This window comes from Pyrus communis, chromosome 4 (genome assembly GCF_963583255.1).
Source record: "Pyrus communis chromosome 4, drPyrComm1.1, whole genome shotgun sequence".
Lineage (NCBI taxonomy): Eukaryota > Viridiplantae > Streptophyta > Magnoliopsida > Rosales > Rosaceae > Pyrus > Pyrus communis.
The window spans coordinates 13879940-13900951 of NC_084806.1; the positions used below are offsets into that span (position 1 = coordinate 13879940).

The 21012-nt window shown below is 34.5% G+C and overlaps 1 protein-coding gene across 1 annotated transcript; it reads right to left on the reverse strand.

Annotated features, from left to right (window-relative positions):
• Window positions 1-13787: 13787 nt before the first annotated feature.
• Window positions 13788-20480, reverse strand: LOC137732574 (uncharacterized). Its single transcript, XM_068471891.1, has 8 exons — window positions 20286-20480; window positions 18333-18502; window positions 18069-18269; window positions 17762-17911; window positions 15341-17567; window positions 14817-14932; window positions 14568-14680; window positions 13788-14135 (listed from the first exon to the last, which is right to left on the reverse strand). Exons 1-8 carry the CDS (start codon window positions 20303-20305, stop codon window positions 14028-14030), a joined length of 3105 nt encoding a protein of 1034 aa, XP_068327992.1. The 5' UTR covers window positions 20306-20480; the 3' UTR covers window positions 13788-14027.
• Between the last annotated feature and the right edge of the window lie 532 nt (window positions 20481-21012).

A 21012-nucleotide genomic window follows, 5' to 3' on the forward strand; every position in this document is an offset into this window, starting at 1 on the left:
TTTATCATCTTAGTTTTAGGTCACATAACAAACTCATAACTCGTCTTTTGAGCAATGCAATATCATACTTCAACTTAGAGGATCTCCAATGGAAGTCCCTATTTAGGGACTCTCACCATCACCTTTGAGGACACATTTAGGAATTTAAAGGGAATCTTTGTGTTCCTAAAAGAACATTGCTTCCAATAGAAGAGTCCTTATAATAAAATTCATGAGTTTGAGATTTTTACGATTTTAGCTAAAGCCCACCCCAAAACCATAGAAACAATGTTTCAAAATACCAGTCATACCCCTAAGACTTTAAAGCTATTAATACAACTCAATCCTCAAAACGCCAATAAATTTAATATGTGCCATAAGCTTAACCCATCATCGACTATTTATGCAAAATCAGTTTTTTTGCATAATCAGTTCAATCCGTCTTCGATCATTTTTACAAAATCAGTTCAATCAGTCCTCAACCATTTTTGCATAGGTAATTCAACTCGTCCTCGACCTTTTTTGCAGAATCAGTTCAACCCGTCTTTGACCATTTTGGCAAAATAAGTTCAATCAGTCTTCAAGTATTTTTGCAGAATTAGTTCAACCCATCATTGACGATTTTCACAGAATCAGTTCAATCAAACCTCAATCGTTTTTGCAGAATCAGTTCAATTAATCCTCGATCGTTTTTGCAGAATCAATTCAATCAATCCTTAACCATTTTTTACATAATCAGTTTAACCCATCATCGACTATTTTTACAAAATCAATTCAACCTATCTTCAACCATTTTTGCATAATTAGTTCAACCCGTCTTTGACCCTTTTGGCAAAATCAGTTCAACATGTCATTGCCCATTTTTTGCATAATCAGTTTAATCAATCATCGACCATTTTTGCACTGTTAGTTCCACCCATCATTGACCACTTTTGCATAATGAATTCGATCGATTCTTGATCATTTTTGCAGAATCAGTTCGATCAATCTTCAACCATTTTTGTAGAATTAGTTTAACTGTCGTGGACCATTTTCACAAAATCAGTTCAACCCATAAATATAAACTCGCGTGAATGGTGCCATTTTATCCACTATTAGAGCAAGTGGTTAAATATTCTTTTTCTACTAAAGCTCTATAAACACTTAAAGTGTTTTATAAATTCAATTCCAACAAAAAGGAAAATCATTCATCTTCACTTGTAAGTGAGAGGTCTTGGGTTCGATTATTACCAAAGATGAATTGGAACAACATTAGTACCAAAATTGAGGTTAAGCTCACCTCCACTTCTTTAATGTAGATAATGTTGTTTGTTCAAAAGAAAAAATATCAAAAAAATCTTATTGCCAAATTAATCTATTAGCCAATACTTCAACGACAAAGTGAGAGAAGAAGCAAATTAATAACAAAAACCAGAAGCGAAAATGTAATTTTAATTTTAATAAAGTTTCCGCAGTAACCTCACACTGATTCAAAACATTAATCCAAAATCAATCCAATCAGACGATTGTATACAAAACCTAAAAACCTTGGGTTGCTTCAAGTCCGTTGATCAAATTCTTAATAGCCTGACCTACCACAAAACATTATACCCACAATGAGCAGAACAACTTCAAGATAATTAATCAGAAAAAGATAAAGCCACTAAAAACAAAATTGAAAAAGTAAAAAACTTAAACACAAAACTCAAACGGGAAGCCAAGCAATCAAATTTGGAAGGAGAGGGATAAGCATTAAGCAAGCAGCATATATACATGAGATTATTAGATGATATCAACAAACTTATTGATGAAATTAGGTTATACTTAAACAGCCAAAAATTAAGACAATTATAGCAATGAATCTTGATTGCAAATATATTCCTTCTCCAGTCTACTGCACCCATTCTCGAAATTTATCGCATTCAAAGATTGTCTTTGTTGGCAGTAATCAAGCTTAAGTTAGAACTCTTGGCTTCAAGAACAACCCCAAACAGTATGCACTTACTATCGTCTCTAACTCAATTCGATAGCGAAAACACATAGCATTCTCAATGATTCTACAACGCCATAAATTGTTCCTGGTTGGTAAAATATCTTGGGACATTCTTCACAAAAAATGAGAAACTTTGGGAGTAGTTTTCAAGCTCCATATCTGCTGCCAAGGAGTGCTGGCCTTTTGCACTAAATTTTAAATCTCTCTTCTCATAAATTACTCTTAACTGCAAGGTTTTTAGACCTTAAAATAATGGGTAATGCTAGGGAAATCAAATTTTTTAAATTAAATTTGTAAACTAAATGATGTGGTTGTTAGGCTTGGCAAACAGGTTGTGTCTGTCGTTTCGTGTAATACCTGTTATCTTAACGGGTCACATCGTGTCACACCCATTATCTTAACGAGTCCTTAACAAGTCGGGTCACTTTACCCAACGGATAAAGTGACCCGACCCGTTATGACCCACTATGACCCATTAAGAAAAATGTTTTTTTCTTCTTAAATTTGCACATCCCACACATTGTCACATAAATATTACTTCAAAACATTAAAACACATTTGTCGTTTAAGTACTACATCTACACTTGAAAATAAGAGCCTAATAAACAAACATCCATACACTACTAATCTATTACAAAATATTAAATGTGCAAGGATATGCAAAATGAAAGAGTTTTTGTTTTCAAGGTTGTGAAGCCTTTCTCAAAAGTTTAAACCTTGCCAATGGAACTCAAAGCTTGCATGTTATTCCATTTACAAAATCCTCAATTTTCATCGATCATCATGACATAAAATTTTGTGGTATCCACTAGTGTAAATATTTAAATTGAAGATCGAATTCATGTTTATTTTTTGCGATTTTTGGCGTATGCGATCTTGAAGCATATACAAACAAGTTTGACAGTTGGATCATTGAAATTATTTTCGTAGAATGCATATCCCATCAAAACAATAGATTCACTAACACTTGGAGTTTATTTATACTTTCATTAAGTATAACATAAGATTTTGTGGTATCTACTAGGGTATATATTTTAAATTGAAGATCGAATTCATTCATTGTATTCATATAGGGTTAAAGACTGTAGCTGCAAAAAATCATCAAAATTGGAGTTAAAATAACCGTTAAATCGTGATTTTTTGTTGATAACCGTCGAAAAGTTTTGTCCATTACTTGATCTCTGAATGTTTGTTTTTTGAAATTTTTGGCATATGCGATCTCGAAGTATATACAAACATGTTTGACGGTTGGATTGTTGAAACTAGTTTCATAGAATGCGTATCCCATCAAAACAATAGATTCACTAACACCTGGAGTTTATTCATACTTTCATTAAGTATAACATAAGATTTTGTGGTATCCACTTGTGTAAATATTTTAAATTGAAGATCAAGTTCAGTCATTGTATTCGTATAGGGTCAAGGACTGTAGCTGTAAAAAAATCATCAAAATCAGAGTTAAAATAACCGTAAAATCGTGATTTTTCATTGATAACCGTCGAAAGGTTTTGTCTCTTTACTTGAACCCTGAATGTTTCTTTTTTGCGATTTTTAGCGTATACGATCTTGAAGCATATACAAATAAGTTTGACGGTTGGATCGTTGAAATTAATTTCGTAGAATGCGTATCCCATCAAAATGATAGATTCACTAACACTTAAGAGTTTATTCATACCTTCATTAAGTATAACATAAGATTTTGTAGTATCCACTAGTATAAATATTTTAAATTGAAGATCGAGTTCATTCATTGTATTCACATAGGGTCAAGGAGTGTGGCTGTAAAAAATCATCAAAATCGGAGTTAAAAATATTTTACTTGATCTCTAAATGTTTGTTTTTTGCAAATTTTTTGTGTATGTGATCTCGAAGTATATACAAACATGTTTGACGGTTGGATCTTTGAAATGAGTTTCGTAGAATGCATATCCCATCAAAATGATAAATTCAATAACACTTACAAGTTTATTCATACTTTCATTAAGTATAACATAAGATTTTGTGGTATCCACTAGTGAAAATATTTTAAATTGAACATCGAGTTCATTCATGATATTCATATAGGGTCAAGGAGTGTAGCTGTAAAAAATCATCAAAATCGGAGTTAAAATAACCGTTAAATCGTGATTTTTCGTTGATAACCGTAGAAAAGTTTTGTCCCATTACTTGATCTTTGAATGTTTGTTTTTTGAAATTTTTGGCGTATGCGATCTCGAAGCATATACAAACATGTTTGACGGTTGGATCGTTGATACTAGTTTCGTAGAATGCGTATCCTATTACAACAATAGATTCACTAACACTTAGAGTTTATTTATACTTCCATTAAATATAACTTAAGATTTTGTGGTATCCATTTGTGTAAATATTTTAAATTGAAGATCGAATTCATTCATTGTATTCATATAGGGTCAAGGAGTGTAGTTGTAAAAAATCATCAAAATCAGAGTTAAAATAACCGTTAAATCGTGATTTTTCGTTGATAACCGTCGAAAAGTTTTGGCCGGTTACTTGATCTCTGAATGTTTTTTTTTGAAATTTTTGACGTATGCAATCTCGAAGCATATACAAACATGTCTAACGGTTGGATCGTTGAAACTAGTTTCATAGAATGCGTATCCTATCAAAACAATAGATTGACTAACACTTAGAGTTTATTTATACTTTCATTAAGTATAACATAAGATTTTGTGGTATCCACTAGTGTAAATATTTTAAATTGAAGATCGAGTTCATTCATGATATTCATATAGGGTCAAGGAGTGTAGCTGTAAAAATCATCAAAATTAAAGTTAAAATAACAGTTAAATCGTGATTTTTCTTTTATAACCGTGGAAAAGTTTTGTCCCGTTACTTGATCTCTGAATGTTTGTCTTTTGCAATATTTTGCTGATGTGATCTCGAAGCATATACAAACAAGTTTAATGGTTAGGATCGTTGAAATTAGTTTCGGAGAATTTGTATCCCATCAAAACGATAGATTGACTAACACTTAGAGTTTATTTATACTTTTATTAAGTATAATATAAGATTTTGTGGTATCCACTTGTGTAAATATTTTAAATTGAAGATCGAATTCATTCATTGTATCATATAGGGTCAAGGAGTATAGTTGTAAAAAATCATCAAAATCAGAGTTAAAATAACCGTTAAATCGTGATTTTTCGTTTATAACCTTCGAAAAGCTTTGTCCCATTACGTGATCTCTGAATGTTTGTTTTTTTGTAATTTTTTGCTGATGTGATCTCGAAGCATATACAAACAAGTTTGATGGTTGAGATCGTTGAAATTAGTTTCGGATAATTTGTATCCCATCAAAAGGATAGATTGACTAACACTTAGAGTTTATTTATACTTTCATTAAGTATAACATAAGATTTTGTGGTATTCACTTGTGTAAATATTTTAAATTGAAGATCGAATTCATTCATTGTATTCATATAGGGTCAAGGAGTGTAGCTGTAAAAAATCATCAAAATCAGAGTTAAAATAACTGTTAAATCGTAATTTTTCGTTTATAACCGGCGAAAAGTTTTGTTTCGTTACTTGATCTCTGAATGTTTGTTTTTTGTGATTTTTTGCTAATGTGATCTCAAAGCATATACAAACAAGTTTGAAATTGGGATTGTTGAAATTAGTTTCGAAGAATTCGTATCCCATAAAAACAATAGATGTAACACTTAGAGTTTATTTATACTTTCATCAAGTATAACATAGGATTTTGTGGTATCCATTTGTGTAAATATTTTAAATTGAAGATCAAATTCATTCATTGTATTCATATAGGGTCAATGAGTGTAGCTGTAAAAAGTCATCAAAATCGAAGTTAAAATAACCGTTAAATCGTGATTTTTTGTTTATAACTGTCGAAAAGCTTTGTCCTATTACTTGATCTCTGAATGTTTGTTTTTTGTGATTTTTCGCTGATGTGATCTCGAAGCATATACAAACAAGTTTGATGGTTGGGATCGTTGAAATTAGTTTCGGAGAATTCGTATCCCATCAAGTTCAATGGTGTGTGTGTGTATATATATATATTTATTAAGTAGATTTAAATATATTTATTTTGTAAGTATAATTGATTGGTACACGGAGTAGTACATCACGTGAGTCATTATAAAAATAGTGAGATATGTCATATGTGTGATAAAAAGTTAATGACTTAAAAAAAAAAAAAAAAAATTTCTCACCACTTCTATTAATTTTCATTTTTCCCTCTCTTTTTTGTTTCCTTTTCATCTTTTCTTATAATTTTCACTTTTCTCTCTGGCAGCCTACAGTGCCTACCCATCTTTCCCTAATTGTCTCTCTTTTTTGTTTCCTTTTCAACTTTTCTTATCATTTTCATTTTCCCTCCCTTGTTTTTCAAAAAGGGCGGCACTGCAGGGAATGGAATGGAATTATCAATTATGGAATCAAATCAATTGATGCATATTAATTAATAATTATTATAGTTTTTATAAAATTTAATTCAAAATTTAATATATATATATATATATATATATTTAATTATTATAGATAGTTAATATTTTGGGGGTATAATTATTATAGTTAATTTAATATATATATATATATATATATTATAGTTTTTTGGGGTATAAAATTGTTAAATTAATATACATAATTATTATAGTATTTTTTTAGGGTTATAAAATTATAAAAATAATATTCTGCTTATCGTGTATCGTGTTACCCACGTGTATACCTGAATCAACCCGTTATGTTAACAGGTGCTTATCGGGTTACCCGATAACGACCTGATTCTTTATCGTGTCGACCCGAACACCTGTTAATTTCGTTTCGTGTCGTGTCGGGTTATCGGGTCGTGTCAGGAATTGCCAGGCCTAGTGGTTGTAGATGATTGGATTATTAATTAAGTGTTGATTAACGTGCTTGTTTCTTATTGGTGACACATAATTTGATTTGCTATTTGGTTTAAAAACTTTGGTCTCCTTAACATTACTCTAAAATAATATATAGTTGTAAGTTGGACCCATAAGCCTGGGCTTAGAAAGTACCAACATGAGGAAAAGAAGATCAAAGCCTTGAGTTGTGAGCCAACCCAATGGAACTAGATGATAGAGCACCATCACAAAGATTAAAACAAGAATTGCTACAAACGACTGCTTACCGATCTATATTGATCACTATCGACAAAGAAGACGAGTGCTTAATCAGAAAGCATTTTCTGACTACTTAAGCAAGTTGGCAAAATTAACAATTTTATGGCAAGAAGCCCCATAGATAGGCCTACCCAGACATTAACTCCAAGTAACGCATTGGCCATCAACAAAGGCAGGAGTCTACGAAGAGACGTAAAGGTTGTCAAACCTAGTGCTCAAGAAAGTGTTTACTCAGCTGCTCAGGGTCAATCGAAGCACTTGGCATGTGTTGCCGACGAAACCTTGCAATTAGCCGTGAACGAATGTCACTTCATCTCCACGAGTTGATTGAATAATGGAAGAGTAGCCTGTAAGTTACGTCTGTACGTTCAGTTTATTTAATGTCAGGGCGATGGAGTACTTGAGAGACAATACTCATGGGGCTCACCAAGGGCCTATATAAAGAGGGACAAGTACCTCTTATAGACGGCCGGACACATAAGAGGAAAGAAACATCACACTGTTGTAGAACACCTTTGTAATCCACATCAAATATATACGAATTAGTCCAGTGGACGTAGTCTAGTTTTGAGGATGAACCACTAAAAACTTGTTGTCTATCACTTAACCCTTCACCCCGAGTCCTATCAAAGACCGACCATACTGGTCTTTGTTGATCTCCTAATTTTGAGCGTTCACAATTAGGATAGTTGAAAATATCAATTTTATTAAAATAGTTGGTAATGAAACTACTTTAATTTGTTCATTTTTAAGGAAATTAGCAGACAATGGATAATATTACGTTCATAAGTTGATGAAAAATCCTTTTAATTAAAATCATAAAATCTGAATTTTAGAGCCATGCCATTTCCCCTTGTTCACTGAAACTGCCTCCCGTTCAGTCAAATGGAGCTGGCAAATCAATGTTATAAGATTAAACGTTGACATCAGCCTAGCTTGAACCTTGACTAATAAAATAAAAATCAGTTCAAGTGTAGGCCAATATCAAAGAAAATAAGGAAAATTAATAAAAAGAGTTTGAAAACTTCGAATTTTAACAATAAGGACAAAATAAAGAATAAAGTGAATAGTATCATGATTGAATTTTTAGTGTAAAAATGCGATTTTTTGTTAAAGTAAACAGTACCGGAAGTTTTTAGTTAAAGTTCCCATATAATTTTATTTTATTTTATTTTATTTTATTTTTTATCAAACGATAGATTTTATTAGATTAGTCACCGACGATGTTTGAACCCACGTTGTCATGCAAGGGTTCAACACTTTTTCACCACTATGGTAAATGGCCACTTGCAAAGGAACTATATAATTAAAGGAAAACTAATGAAAAGGGCTTAAAAACTTTGAGTTTTAACGATAATGACAAAATAAAGGGTAAAGTGAATAGTACCAGGATTGACTTTTTAGTGTAAAAATATGGTTTTTCGTTAAAGTGAACAGTACCGTGAGTTTTTCGTTAAAACTCCCTATAATTAATCCAATGAATATACTTCTTTCTATATTAATGGATTAACACACGTCTGTTTATTCTTTATATATTCACCAATGTTGGGCGTTATAACAAAGGTCCCTCCCTCGCAATTGTTGACGGTGTGCCCACCACTCTATTTTAAGACTAACTCCAACCCTTGGGGTTAAAATCTAAAACTTTTAACCTATAAACAATTTTTCTGCTCCAACCCTTATGGCTTAAATTTTTAGCCCGAGATTATTAAAGAATGAATTTAGGATAACTTTTAACTTTTTTTTTAGCAAAAAAAAAAAAAAAAAATTATGTCGACTATCCTAATTTAAAATGAACATTTTAATCTAAAATTATTTAGATTTCGATAAATATTGAAAAATCACTAAAAAGACACCATAAAACCCGTGGAACACCATGAAAGAATATGAAACACATGAAACAACTTTTTTTTTTTTAATTACTTTAGTCATTGGATTTAAATTTGGACCGTTATGTTTTTTTTTTTTACCATTGAATTTGATCATATTAGATTTGAGCCGTTGGATTCAATGAATATAAATATATATATATATATATATATATATATATATATATATATATAACTTAAAAAAATACACATATATGATGGGCCAGCCCACTAACCCAAGAGGAATCCCAAACTAAATTTGCCTTAGAAATGAGTTTTGAGTCAAAACTCATATTTACCCCAATGGTTGGAGTAAGTTGAGGTAGGTTTATACCTAAAATTTGAGTGTTATTTCAAAGATTGGAGTAAAGACAAAATTCATGGGAAATGCAACCTAATTATTTTGAAGTGGTATTTCCTTTCCATGAATTCCTTTCTGCATACCAAACACAACTAAATTATTTCGTTTGTTGGAAAGTGGGCTAGAGATTGGAAATGTGAAATGTATGTTTTATGTATTTTCCTTGTGGAAGTGTATTTCTCATGTTTTGTAAGGCCATGTTTGAAAAATGAATTCCTTGCTATCTGTTGACTCTAAAAATTACCAAGTCTACGTTGCACACATGCTGAGTAATTAATAAGCTAACTACGTCATTCGATTGTGTGCGGGGCGTGCCAACTCGTTGACCGATCTCGGCCAGGGAGTAAAATGTGTTGATGGTGCGTTGGGCGCGCTGCTAACTTCTTGATCTTACGACTACGGTCGAGGAAGGAACATGTTTCGGCCTTTGGGTTCTAGAGCCTGAAGACAAGGCTGCTAGTCTTGCAAAGTTCACAGATCATCGGCATCAGGTTTGGTCATGGTGATTATATTCGTAAAAGTATAAGCATGCTGAACTGGCACCAAACTATACGAACACAAGTACTCAAAAGAGATGTATGTCTTGATGGTAAATGTGGTTCGGCGGTCATAATGCCGAACTCTAAAACTTACTTGTGAATATCCAATCATAAACAACTCGGTGTTCAATGTGTCAAGCCCAATAACTTGTAACACCTTACTTCACCGATAAGGCTAATGAGATGACCTCTACCAACAAAGACTCGAAAATCCTTGTCGGCCAATACTTAGATAGGTAATCAGTCAGCGTCGACTTAGTGCTGTTTATCCAAACTGAAGGTGCTCCGTGGTTGGCTGATTCTACGGCAACAGTGATGTTTATTCAAACTGAAGATGTGTTGGCGCAAAAGGAAAAATAAAAATTTCAAGGTTGTTGAGAGGTTTCGCTTAGAGCGAGAGTTTGTGCAGGGCAGTTTGTGTGTTGAATTGGAGAGGCTTTTCCCATTGCCTGCTACTCTGTATTTATAGTGGATGTAAACCCATTGGATGACGTGCTTTTTTCCAACCAAAACTCCGTGCTTGCTTGATGAGATGTATTCTATCTCAAATGGAACTCTAGGTTGATAACAAGGAGCCACATGGGCTTGTCTCTGCCTCAAATGTTGCATGCATGCCTATCTCCATTTAATCTTCATTAATTCAAATGGAAATCACAAACCAACTCAATTTGATTGTGAATCAATCCAATCATCACGTGCTACATGCTTCTCAAATCATATATGATTAGTTCAATCCCTTATCCAAGCAGAAAAGCATGACTTCGTAGACTTTCACAACTCTTGCACCATGTTAATCCCATTTAATCCATCCCGATCTCGTCAAACTCAAAAGATCTCTCTCAAGATAATTACCATGATTAAAATTAATAGTAATATCAAGGAAAATCTGTTTAGTTTTAGAATCATCTAATGGTTTCAATGCAATGGACCGATAGTGTAAAATTGGGTCCAAACACTATCCACATTGGGAAATTACTTTCTCCCTCGTGGGAAACCAATATAACATTAGATTTTTTTTTTTATGACCAACCTACCATCACTGATAATTAGAAATGTCCATTATATTTAATAAAAAAATTATTTTCTTGTTAGTTTTCCATCATAACCAAATCGGAAAGAAAACTTTAGTTTCCCATTGCTATGATTGGTGATGAAAAAATAATATATAATTAATATATGAGAGTTTTTCAGTCCTAGTATTACTGATGTCTTTTGTGATAAATTCAAAATCTAGTAATAGGTGGTTGAGTTGGGATAATATTGGTGATATTAGTGGTGGACAGTGCTTGAGCTACAAAATTTATCATAGTATCAAAATAGACCATTCTCTTGGTATGTCCTGGGCTCGAGTTATTATACTCGAACATGCTTCTTGAAGTTGGACTTTCAAAAAGATACCCTAGCTCTAACTTAAGGTTAATTTATGACTGGTCATTCGAAAAGATAAGTGTTGGCTCCAGAGACTAAATACTGACCGACCAAGTTCTTGAAAAGATTGGTGTTAGTTCTGGTATAATGACTTGACCGATTTCTGATGTGGGAATTGGTTTCCCTTGTGACCTTGTTTGGGGCCACTTGTGAGGAGGCGTCTTAGAGAATAAAATTTCATATTGATCATATAAAAAAATATACAATTAAATTAAAACAATATCGGTAATATCATAATATTAGTAATGGACCATACTGAGCCTACAAAATGGAAAATAAATGATGAAGATAATGAATCATGATAAACGTGGTCCCCCAATTTTCAATGCATAGATATTCTTGATCAACTTGCATCTCTTTTATTGCTTTCATGTTTAAAAAAGTGCAACTTGCAGGTAGGACCATAGGAGCATTTTAAATGGTTGGGAGGATGGAAACACCCTTTTTCTTTCTCCAACGTCGAATCCAGGATTCATCCTTTTAATATTTCATACTTAAACAATTAACAGATCATAAAAAATAGACCCTTACCAAACCATCCAAATTATAATGGTTGGAATTGACACACTTTTTTCTCTCCACATATATAACCAATTAAAGGTGATCTCAAATTGTTTTTTTTTTCTTCTAACTACTAGATTTTGTAAAATGAACATAAATAATGAACAAGATTCCTAGCAATAAGATAGTTCAAATTTATCTTGGTAATAATTAAACTTAAAACCTCTTACTTACAAATTAAAAAAAATACCATTAGACCGTAGTAATAAGTGACTTAGCTCATTCTCCCTTAATGTAGATAATATTATTTGTTCAAAAAAAAAAAAAGTAAAAAATAGTCTGATTATCATTTCTCTCTTTATTCTTTTAATCATTATTATTAAGAAGAGGAGAATGGTTCAAAACTATTGCATTAGTTTATGCGATTGGGAGTGTCAAACCCAAAACGCATGAAAAAAACTCAACACCCTATCTACTAATATATAAACTACATGCACTTTTTTTTTTTGGGTCTTTTGATATGGGTCCAAAGTAACGAAAAATTGGACCTATTTCAAAAGTCAAAAGTCACTAAAAATTGGATCTATTTCAAAAGGTGACCTATAAAATTGGACCTATTTCAAATTTTCCTTTTTTTTTTTTTATATATATATTTTTTATTTATCCAAGTCCTTTTCTATGAATATGAAAACAATGAACTGATCCAATGATTTAGTGGTTACTACCTAAGCGTGCCAACGCAAAGCAAAAATGTGTTGGGTCGAATATGTGCAATACCCTCCACGTAAAATCTCAATGCAAGTAAACTGTTTTAGGGTTAGGGGGCTTAGTTGCAGTTATTGCAATATTTATTGGTTGCTTAAAGATTAATCTTGGTGGCAGCCAATGTTGTTGGCTTTCGAGTTCTTATATGTACAAGAGTCCTACAACGCTAACTACTCGTTTGGGGTTCATTCCAAAAAGTAATTTCATAATTCACATCATTCATTTTTCAGGTCGTTATTCAATATCATTCTTCAAAAATTTTACTCAAATCGAAAATTGTTTCTCTCTTCAATCATTATTGTGAACGTTTCATAGTTTACTGACAACATTGTCTTCCTTTATTTCTCAGCTCATAATAAGAGAACTAAACATCTTCCAATTTCAATTAAATTTTGCGAGGATGATCTTTTAGTTATAACCCTGCAAACGATTGATTCATATTATGAAAAATATTGTGAAATGGCCCTAAACAAGTGGTTAGCACCGTATTAAGTTATTAATTTATCAGCGCTTGACGCTCCTAGTTATATATCAAAAGTGCCAACCAGTTAATAATTTAATATTAATAGTGTGGCTAAACAAGGTCGTTGCGACTATAAACTAAAAACATGAGCGATCATAAGTATGACTTATGAAACAAATTATCTGCTATTATATTTTATCAAGTTGTTTCTCGATAAAATATGCGTAAAGAATGTAATAAAGGAATTTCCTCTAGAATGTTGTTCGGACCACAAATGGATCAATGAAAACGAAATATTTGAAAGGAAAGGTGAGTAGGTGACTGTCATTGTACTTATTTCATCAATACCAGCGGTCGTAGTCTTGTTGAAGCTAACGACTATGTCATGTCATGACCCTCATCATTTCTCTCCACGTCCTCCTAAGATTCACTCCTCTTGTTACAAAAGTCACCGAAGACTTATACAAGTCATTCAATGAAGATGGTAAATTTCTCGAACATGTGAAGGAAGTAAAAATATGATAATATAATTGAACTAGGTAAAACCTCCTATATCCTGTACTCCTGTGTTGTTGGCTTTACATCTTGGTCATTGAATCATTGATTAAGAATGTAACGATAAAAAACTCGGTGTGTTAAATACCCCAAAGCCGGCAACGGGGTCCTGCACCCTCTACCTATCTCATTCATCCCTTGTTCATTACATGACTACATATCACTGGATAATTGAGATAGGTAAGAACCCGGGCTATGTACGTTTACTTCACACTGTGAGACGCATATACATCTATAGTAGAAGCCGCCCACTTACATTGATATAGAGCCACCTTATCTAATATTTGTGGAACATTTTAGGTATCCACACGTCAATACCAACTGTATAGCAATAATGATTGACACAGCCAAAAGAATATCCAAGGTAAAAATTTCAGAATAACTATGCACAGAGGACATCTAGCATATCCTCACCTCACTCTTGATTTTTCATGAGAAGATTAAACCAAGCCGAAATTTATAAATGCCGAAAACTACAAGCCTAACATTCGTTTTCTCTTTACCTTTTCCCTCAAATCTTCTTCAGATGGAATCTTGTCACTGCCCTTTGAGGTAGCAGACCACCATGCCCTCAGCTCGTCCTGCAATATATGAGGAGGTGAAATCAGCAAGAAAATAGAACATCAAGTTTCTAACATCTTTACGTGCACTTGCCAGGATTACGGTTAATCGACGATGGTGATCTTATTATGACAAAACCCTAGTTAATTGTTGTAGAGTAGAGCATAAGCAAGAAGTCCAAAAGAAAGTGACACGATCTCATAAAACATGGAGTCCTAACACAACTAAGGGCTATACGGACAAGCTAGCACGTCTTATGAAGAAAGGGTTTACAATAGTAATCCAAAACAATATGAATGACTCACTAGTAACTCCGTATTTTGGCCATAATCATTATGTAGGAGGTGTATATCAATGCAATAGAAGACCAGAAAAACCTTAATAGTGGGAATACATTCTACACTCAGAGTTGAATCAAGTCGTAACTTGTTAACGAGTCAGATTATAATTACCTCATAGAAATCGTTGTTGGATACGTACTTGCTCTTAACCGTACATCTAATCCCCCCAACAACAACAGCTATACAGTCTTTCACATTCTGTGGACAACTCTCTCTCTGAGAGCCTGATGACATCAGAAATAAAAATGAACAAAAAAGAACTTGAGAGAAACATCAACTTAGTAATCTAAGAAGTGCACTAGACTACGCAGTTATTTTTGGTAAAGCTAGTAAACAAGCATGATTTAATTCTAGTCATACCAGTTATGCAAGACACATGGTATCCAGTTCCCCCAAGTCCTTCTTCCCACTTCCTAAGCCGCAGGCGCAGGAAAAACCCCTCGAGTTGTGAGAGTGATGTGCGAGAATCCATCCATCTGATTGCAGAAAACACAAATTACACACAAGAACAAGTTTAAATGCGTAAGAGAAGGAAGCTCTTCATGCTTTAATAACTAAAAGACACAAGGATGAAGCTGCTTAAATATTCTGTATAGTTGTACTGAGTTCTTTCTATTCACTCTTGGTCAGATTTTTTGAAGGTTCATGATCATATGAGAATATCCACTTGAAGATTTATATAACATATGTAGTTTGCGTGCTAAGTAACGTAGTTTAGTGGGGTAGTATTAAGGATATTAATAATTAATAATTAATTCAGCTACTCAGAAGTGCATATGCCAATTATCAGAATGATCGAACAAACTGCTTTATGCAAGAAAATTTCCTCTTATAAGATTTGACAAGAAAATAGAAATTGAGGCTACTTCGTATGCTCAACTTACTTCAGGACATCTGTGCGAGACAAGCGAAGCCTTTTTACAGACTCAACGATTCCTTTCGGTACATTTGAAATCTGCGTATTGACTAACTTTGACAAGGGCATCATCTGATTTTCTTTATACTTATTTTCCACAGAACTTGAAGCACTGCATTTCATAACTGAATTTGAGCGATATGCCCTTTTCTTAGGGGCTCCCATCGCATTATCCTTCCAGCTCATATTTATATCTGTCTCCATTCTTGAATAGTCCTCGTTAAAACATGTATGAGCAACAGAAGCTTCGAACTGGCTCTCTGTACCAGTTGGGAACTTCATATTTCCATCATTTCTTGAGTTGAGATTCGTTCCACTCTGACTGCAGTAATAATCTAGAAAAGAAACGTTACATTCCAACTGTGGTTGTCCCATTGACTGTGCATTAGGACATGCAGCAGCCCAATGACTCTGTTGTAAACATCTAATGCAGAAAAAAGGCAGATTTTCTGCTACATTATAGGAGTTGCTCTTACTTAATAATTCCTGAAGCTCTGTCTGTCTTATCTGTGAACACTCTTGTAAATGGTGACCTTTTATGCCACAAAACAAACACATCGTGATTTCATCGGCTGCATTACCTGTGGCAGCAGGTGGGGTGATGTTCTTAAGAGCATCCAATCTCCTAGCAAAAACAGAAGCCATTCCTTCCGAACTTCTGACTTCAGAGCAAGGCATGATAGGGCTGAACTCAGACATGGGTGCTTGATCATTCTGGCCTTTGTTTCTATTGAAAGCAGATGAGCCCTCATTGTCAGCCGCACAATTTTGCAGATCATTACCAGTGACAATAACTAAATCTTCAGCAAACTGCTCCCTGGCCCCCATATTTTTGAGGTCATTGGAGCTCTCAAAAACTCCATCAGCACTCTTGTTGGAATGATCTGCGATTAAAGATGGACCAGATGTTTTTGGAGTCAACCGAGTTATCCACAAGCTTCCCAGAAGGTCCCTTCTATAACCAAATTCACCAGTCGTCTTCCCTTTGAATTGTGAGCTAGATTCAACATTCTCGACCCTCCTTTTCTTGTGTTTACCCAGAGAAGAATTAGGGATAACTCTATCTTTCCTTTTATAAAATGGAAAGTTGCATGGATTCTTTTTCTTCTCGGAACCAGTATGGCATTGCTCCTGACTACCTGCTGAATGGACTTCATTTCCAGATGAAGATTTGTTGAACTTCTCAACTGACAGTAGAAATTCTTGGCCTAAATTAACGTTCTCCCCACGATAGACTTTTGGAGAAGTAGCTGGCTCGAGCTCCGTTGATATTTCTCCCTTTTTATGATTGTCACTCAACATCCGTGCTTCTTGGCAGTCTGCAGTTGGGCAATACAAGGACCGAAAAATTGTCTGGAAACCGATACTTTTTACTCCATCATCTTGGTTTGTATTACATGTGATACGTTTATTATCAGGATTCTCATCTCCATGATCAAGATGTGCAAGGGTAAGAGCAAGAGGTGGTGCCTCATCTTGCATTGATTTTGAAAACCCCTTCACCATGCTTGATATCCAATTCATAAAGGAGCTATCTTGTCTAATATAGGATGTGGAAATCGGAGCTTCTTGAATTTTCTTTCTGAATCTTTTACTCCCAACAATGAACTCTTCTTCAGATCTCCACCTCTTCTTGCCTGACGTAAACAATCCTGCGCTATTACAGCTCTCGACACTCTCATGGCTATCAGTCTCATCTTCTGGCATTCTTCCATTATGATCTCCATCAGATAAGAATTTTTCTTTTCCTTTCCTTTGATGCATATGGATTCTGCTGTTATTAGGATAGTGTCTGTCCAGAACAGATTCGTTTCCAGGAACCATCTCCTGACCCTGATCAAACCTGTCCTTAACCCCTGGGACAGATTCTGGACCTAAAATCTGACTCGCTGCACCATAAGCATGTCGGATTTTGATAGTCATTAAATCATTCTCAGCTGTTGCCTCTAGTTTATTCAAGGGCCTATTGCTTTGTGCCTTTTTATTCACCACAGGGACACCTGAAGCTTTACTTTCGTTCACTGGGTGAACTTCGGAAGCCAAAACAAGATCCATTTGCATTTTCTGATCACCAACATCAGCATGTTTATCTTCATCAACAGGATCCCCCAATAATGGTTCATTTTGTTCCACAAAAGGTATCTTTTGATCTGATTCGACTAATAAGATGTCAGCCCCTTCTCTGTCACCGTTACCTGCAGGTGTACAATCAAATCAATAACATGTATGCAAAAAGAAGAAAAGATTTGTTGTCGGCAGGGCAACATATACTGGAAAAATGGCCCATCGAACAATTTTACTGCATTTTGAACATAAGCTGCAGGAGCTTTCTAAATTTCATCTACCAAAATAACTTTGCAATACTGAAAATGTCAATGGCAGGATTCACCTGTCAATGTTGTAATGAAATTTTCTCTGGTTTCAGGTATCTGAGGTATTTCATTTACTTCGATATTCGCTTGACTATAAGTCCCCTCCTGGTTGTACAGAACAGATAGTTCCACAGCCGCTTTCTCTTCCTCCACGTTACCAACAGTTCCTGCAAAGAGGAGTTATTCAACAATTCCCACAGTAATTTTTGGGGGGAATAAATAAACAAACCACGTAACAAAACTATGCTACAAATTCATCATCCTAGAACTTATAGAGTCTTCTGTTTATACTTAACTAACAAATATTTAAGAAAAAGGCCTCACCCGTGTCATGGCTTGACCCGCATAATGGCATGACACCAGCATTGCTTGTGGGAGACATAGTCATATCTTTACCAGCAAATTCGCTCTTTAGACGAAATGATGTCTGTGCTGTTATAAAGTCCTTGTCATCAATAGGCTTGTCAGCAGCAGACCTCCCACCTTTATTGCTTTGTGGTGGTGAAAGAGTGACATTGCTTACACCTACAACCCAAGTAAGATTTTTCTGTTTGGAAAAGATGGAATCAGCTCAATTTAGACACAAACCTTTATCTGTATCCCATACTAATTCTGAAAGGGGATCGGTAGCCACGAATGCCATGTGTATCCTTGAACCTGCATTTGCACCTGCACCTGAATCACCATTCAACTTTCTCTGAATGCATTGATTTGAATGACCCAGAACTAGTCCCAAATCAGTCACAGGCTCTATGTTCCTACAAGAAAAATAACAATCACTTCCCATTGAAATTTTAGGCTTCTAATAAAAATATTTGATGATCCTCCTTTCACTTCTATTTTGAAAACCATGGGGACAATAATTAGAAACTATTCTATGAAGATGTTCGAAAATTCAATGCCCCGCTAAAAGGAGGCTTATCAACTATCCTTTTTTCACAGAGGATACAACAAACCAACTGGGACAAAAAAGTAGTACAACAAAACGACTGGTACAAAAAAAGTAGCACATCACAAGGCGCATCAGCCACATTATATCCACTATGAATCCTTTGGTATGAGATAGACACATTAAGCTGGCTCAGCAATAAGGATACCTAACCGTAAATCAGAGGGGTTGGCAGTTGAAAGCATAGAGTTCTATTACCTGTGATATTTTTTTTTTGGTAAAACTATTACCTGTGATATTAATACAATCTTTAATCAGGTTTCACAACTTTATTGATATAGAGTTTTTGAGGGACTTCATTAGATTCTTCTGTTTTTTGAATTAATTAACAAAATACTGTTAGACGACACTGAACTTGAAAAGCTTAAGCTGTAAACAGAATTGACCAACAATATAAATCAAGCTAACACCCTCCCTCACATGTAGCCTTATCCTGCACGCGGAGGAGAGGGAGAGAAATACAGACAGAGAGAGACCTATAGGTGCATCCCCACCCTTCACCATGTAAACCGACGAAGAAGTGGGGAATGACTACTGGGTTTTTTAACCCAAGACCTCCTGCAAACCATAGCTTCAATACCATGTTAGACAACCATTGTACCCCAAAAATCTTAAACTGTTAGGGAATGGACCAACAGTGTATATAAAGCTAGCAAATTTATCACCGTGCAGGTACGAACCATGGAAACACATGAAGTAAATTGAACACGTGCTATGATATATTATGGTTCAACAAGATGAGAATTAGACTGGGAAGCTTATTCCCGAAAAGGGATTGATAGATTTAAGTAGCCAGTTCACTCTGACTGAAAAAAGTACAGATACTAAAACTGCACACCACCTACAGCGATCTTGATGCATGAGCATCCTGAAGTGTCAAAGTTTTAGAGTTGGTCTAGCGACCCACTACTAAACAACATCAATAGTGTCCCCAACTTAAACACAAGTACAATCCAATAGGCAAGTGGCGAAGCAACTACTCAGCAAGCAACAAAATTGATCTGCAAGCCATCATATATGCATAATAAAGTTCCTTGTGGAAGGATTCGATGCAATTAATAGTGAAACCATTCAACAGAAAGGGGATTAAACTTCAGCAGGTTTAAAAAATAATACATTGCAAGCTTAAATTTTAATGAGAAAAAGAAAAATACCTTCTCTCTCTCTCTCTCTCTCTCTCTCTCTCTCTCTCTTCTTTTTCTGATCAACTACACTCTTGTTCTCAGATGCAAATATTCCAGGCTCTTATTAGCTATAAATATAAACAAATATTGAGATAATATTTTTGGAACAAACATGAATTTTTCGGTACTAATTGAACAGACTTCTTCATTCTTCAGGAAACCCCCCTTTTGCATAGATTACAAAGGGGTGTTCAAATGTTCAAAAGTTTCTAATCAGAAATTGATAACTTAAGACAAATCCAAAACTAAAAAGGGAAAAATACCAAGTTCCAACATACAATAGCATATCTGCATATGTGATCAGAAAATTGAAAAATAAATAAAAATAACTTGGGGTTGAAGTATTGAAACAGCGTCAAAAACAACAATATTAATAATTTGGGTAATAGATTCTGAAGACCCATGTACCTGTTGTCCATTGACTCCATAAATTCTTCTCACATACGCACAGGGAGAGAAGAAGAAGAAGCAGAAGAGAGAATGAATGAGAGTTTGAGTTTCAATTAAATTTTAACAGGGAGAGAGAGGAGAGGAGAGGAGAGGAGAGGAGAGAGAAAAGGGGTTGCAGTAGAAGCAAGAGAATGCCTGCCATGCGTCCTTGAAGAAGCATAGTTTACATGAAGGCTCCTTCCCTTAAACATTTTGCTCAGATTCTGAGGTATGAGGTTCAGGGACTTCCACGTGGACGCAATGCATGCCAACACCACTGTGCAAAGAGTTTACTATTCAGTTCATGGTCAGTAACAGCGGCATAAACTTCTTGTGCCATACTGTCCACATTTTGATACAAACTATGTTACTGGTGAGCGGAGATTCGAATTAGTGATTTTCTGAGTCTTAAGGAAATAACTGATACAACGTAAGTTCCGATACACTGTTATTATGGCGATGAGCAATATCAATGATACTTATATACTTTTGTATTCGTATTAGGTTGTAAATTAGCACAAAATGTTATAATCAAAGCAGCTAGTAAGACAAAGGATTTATCGTGCCAAATTACAATGTCTCCTTAAATCTGTGTCAAATAGGTTAGCTCTCTTTTCTACCATGTCAATTTAAAAGGAAGGATCTGAAAATGGAAAAGAAAAAGGTTACGGCATTAAAATTCCAAAAGAAACGTTGGGGAGTTGGT

Bases quoted from the DNA above. Each gene is read 5' to 3' on its own strand.
- LOC137732574 (XM_068471891.1), bottom strand. From the start codon at position 20,305: ATGGAGTCAATGGACAACAG. The intron at 18,270-18,332 runs GTTTGTGTCTAA...CTTGGGTTGTAG, and splicing joins AGTATGGGATACAGATAAAG to GTGTAAGCAATGTCACTCTT. The intron at 14,136-14,567 runs GTAATTATAATC...CATATATTGCAG, and splicing joins CCAACAACGATTTCTATGAG to GACGAGCTGAGGGCATGGTG.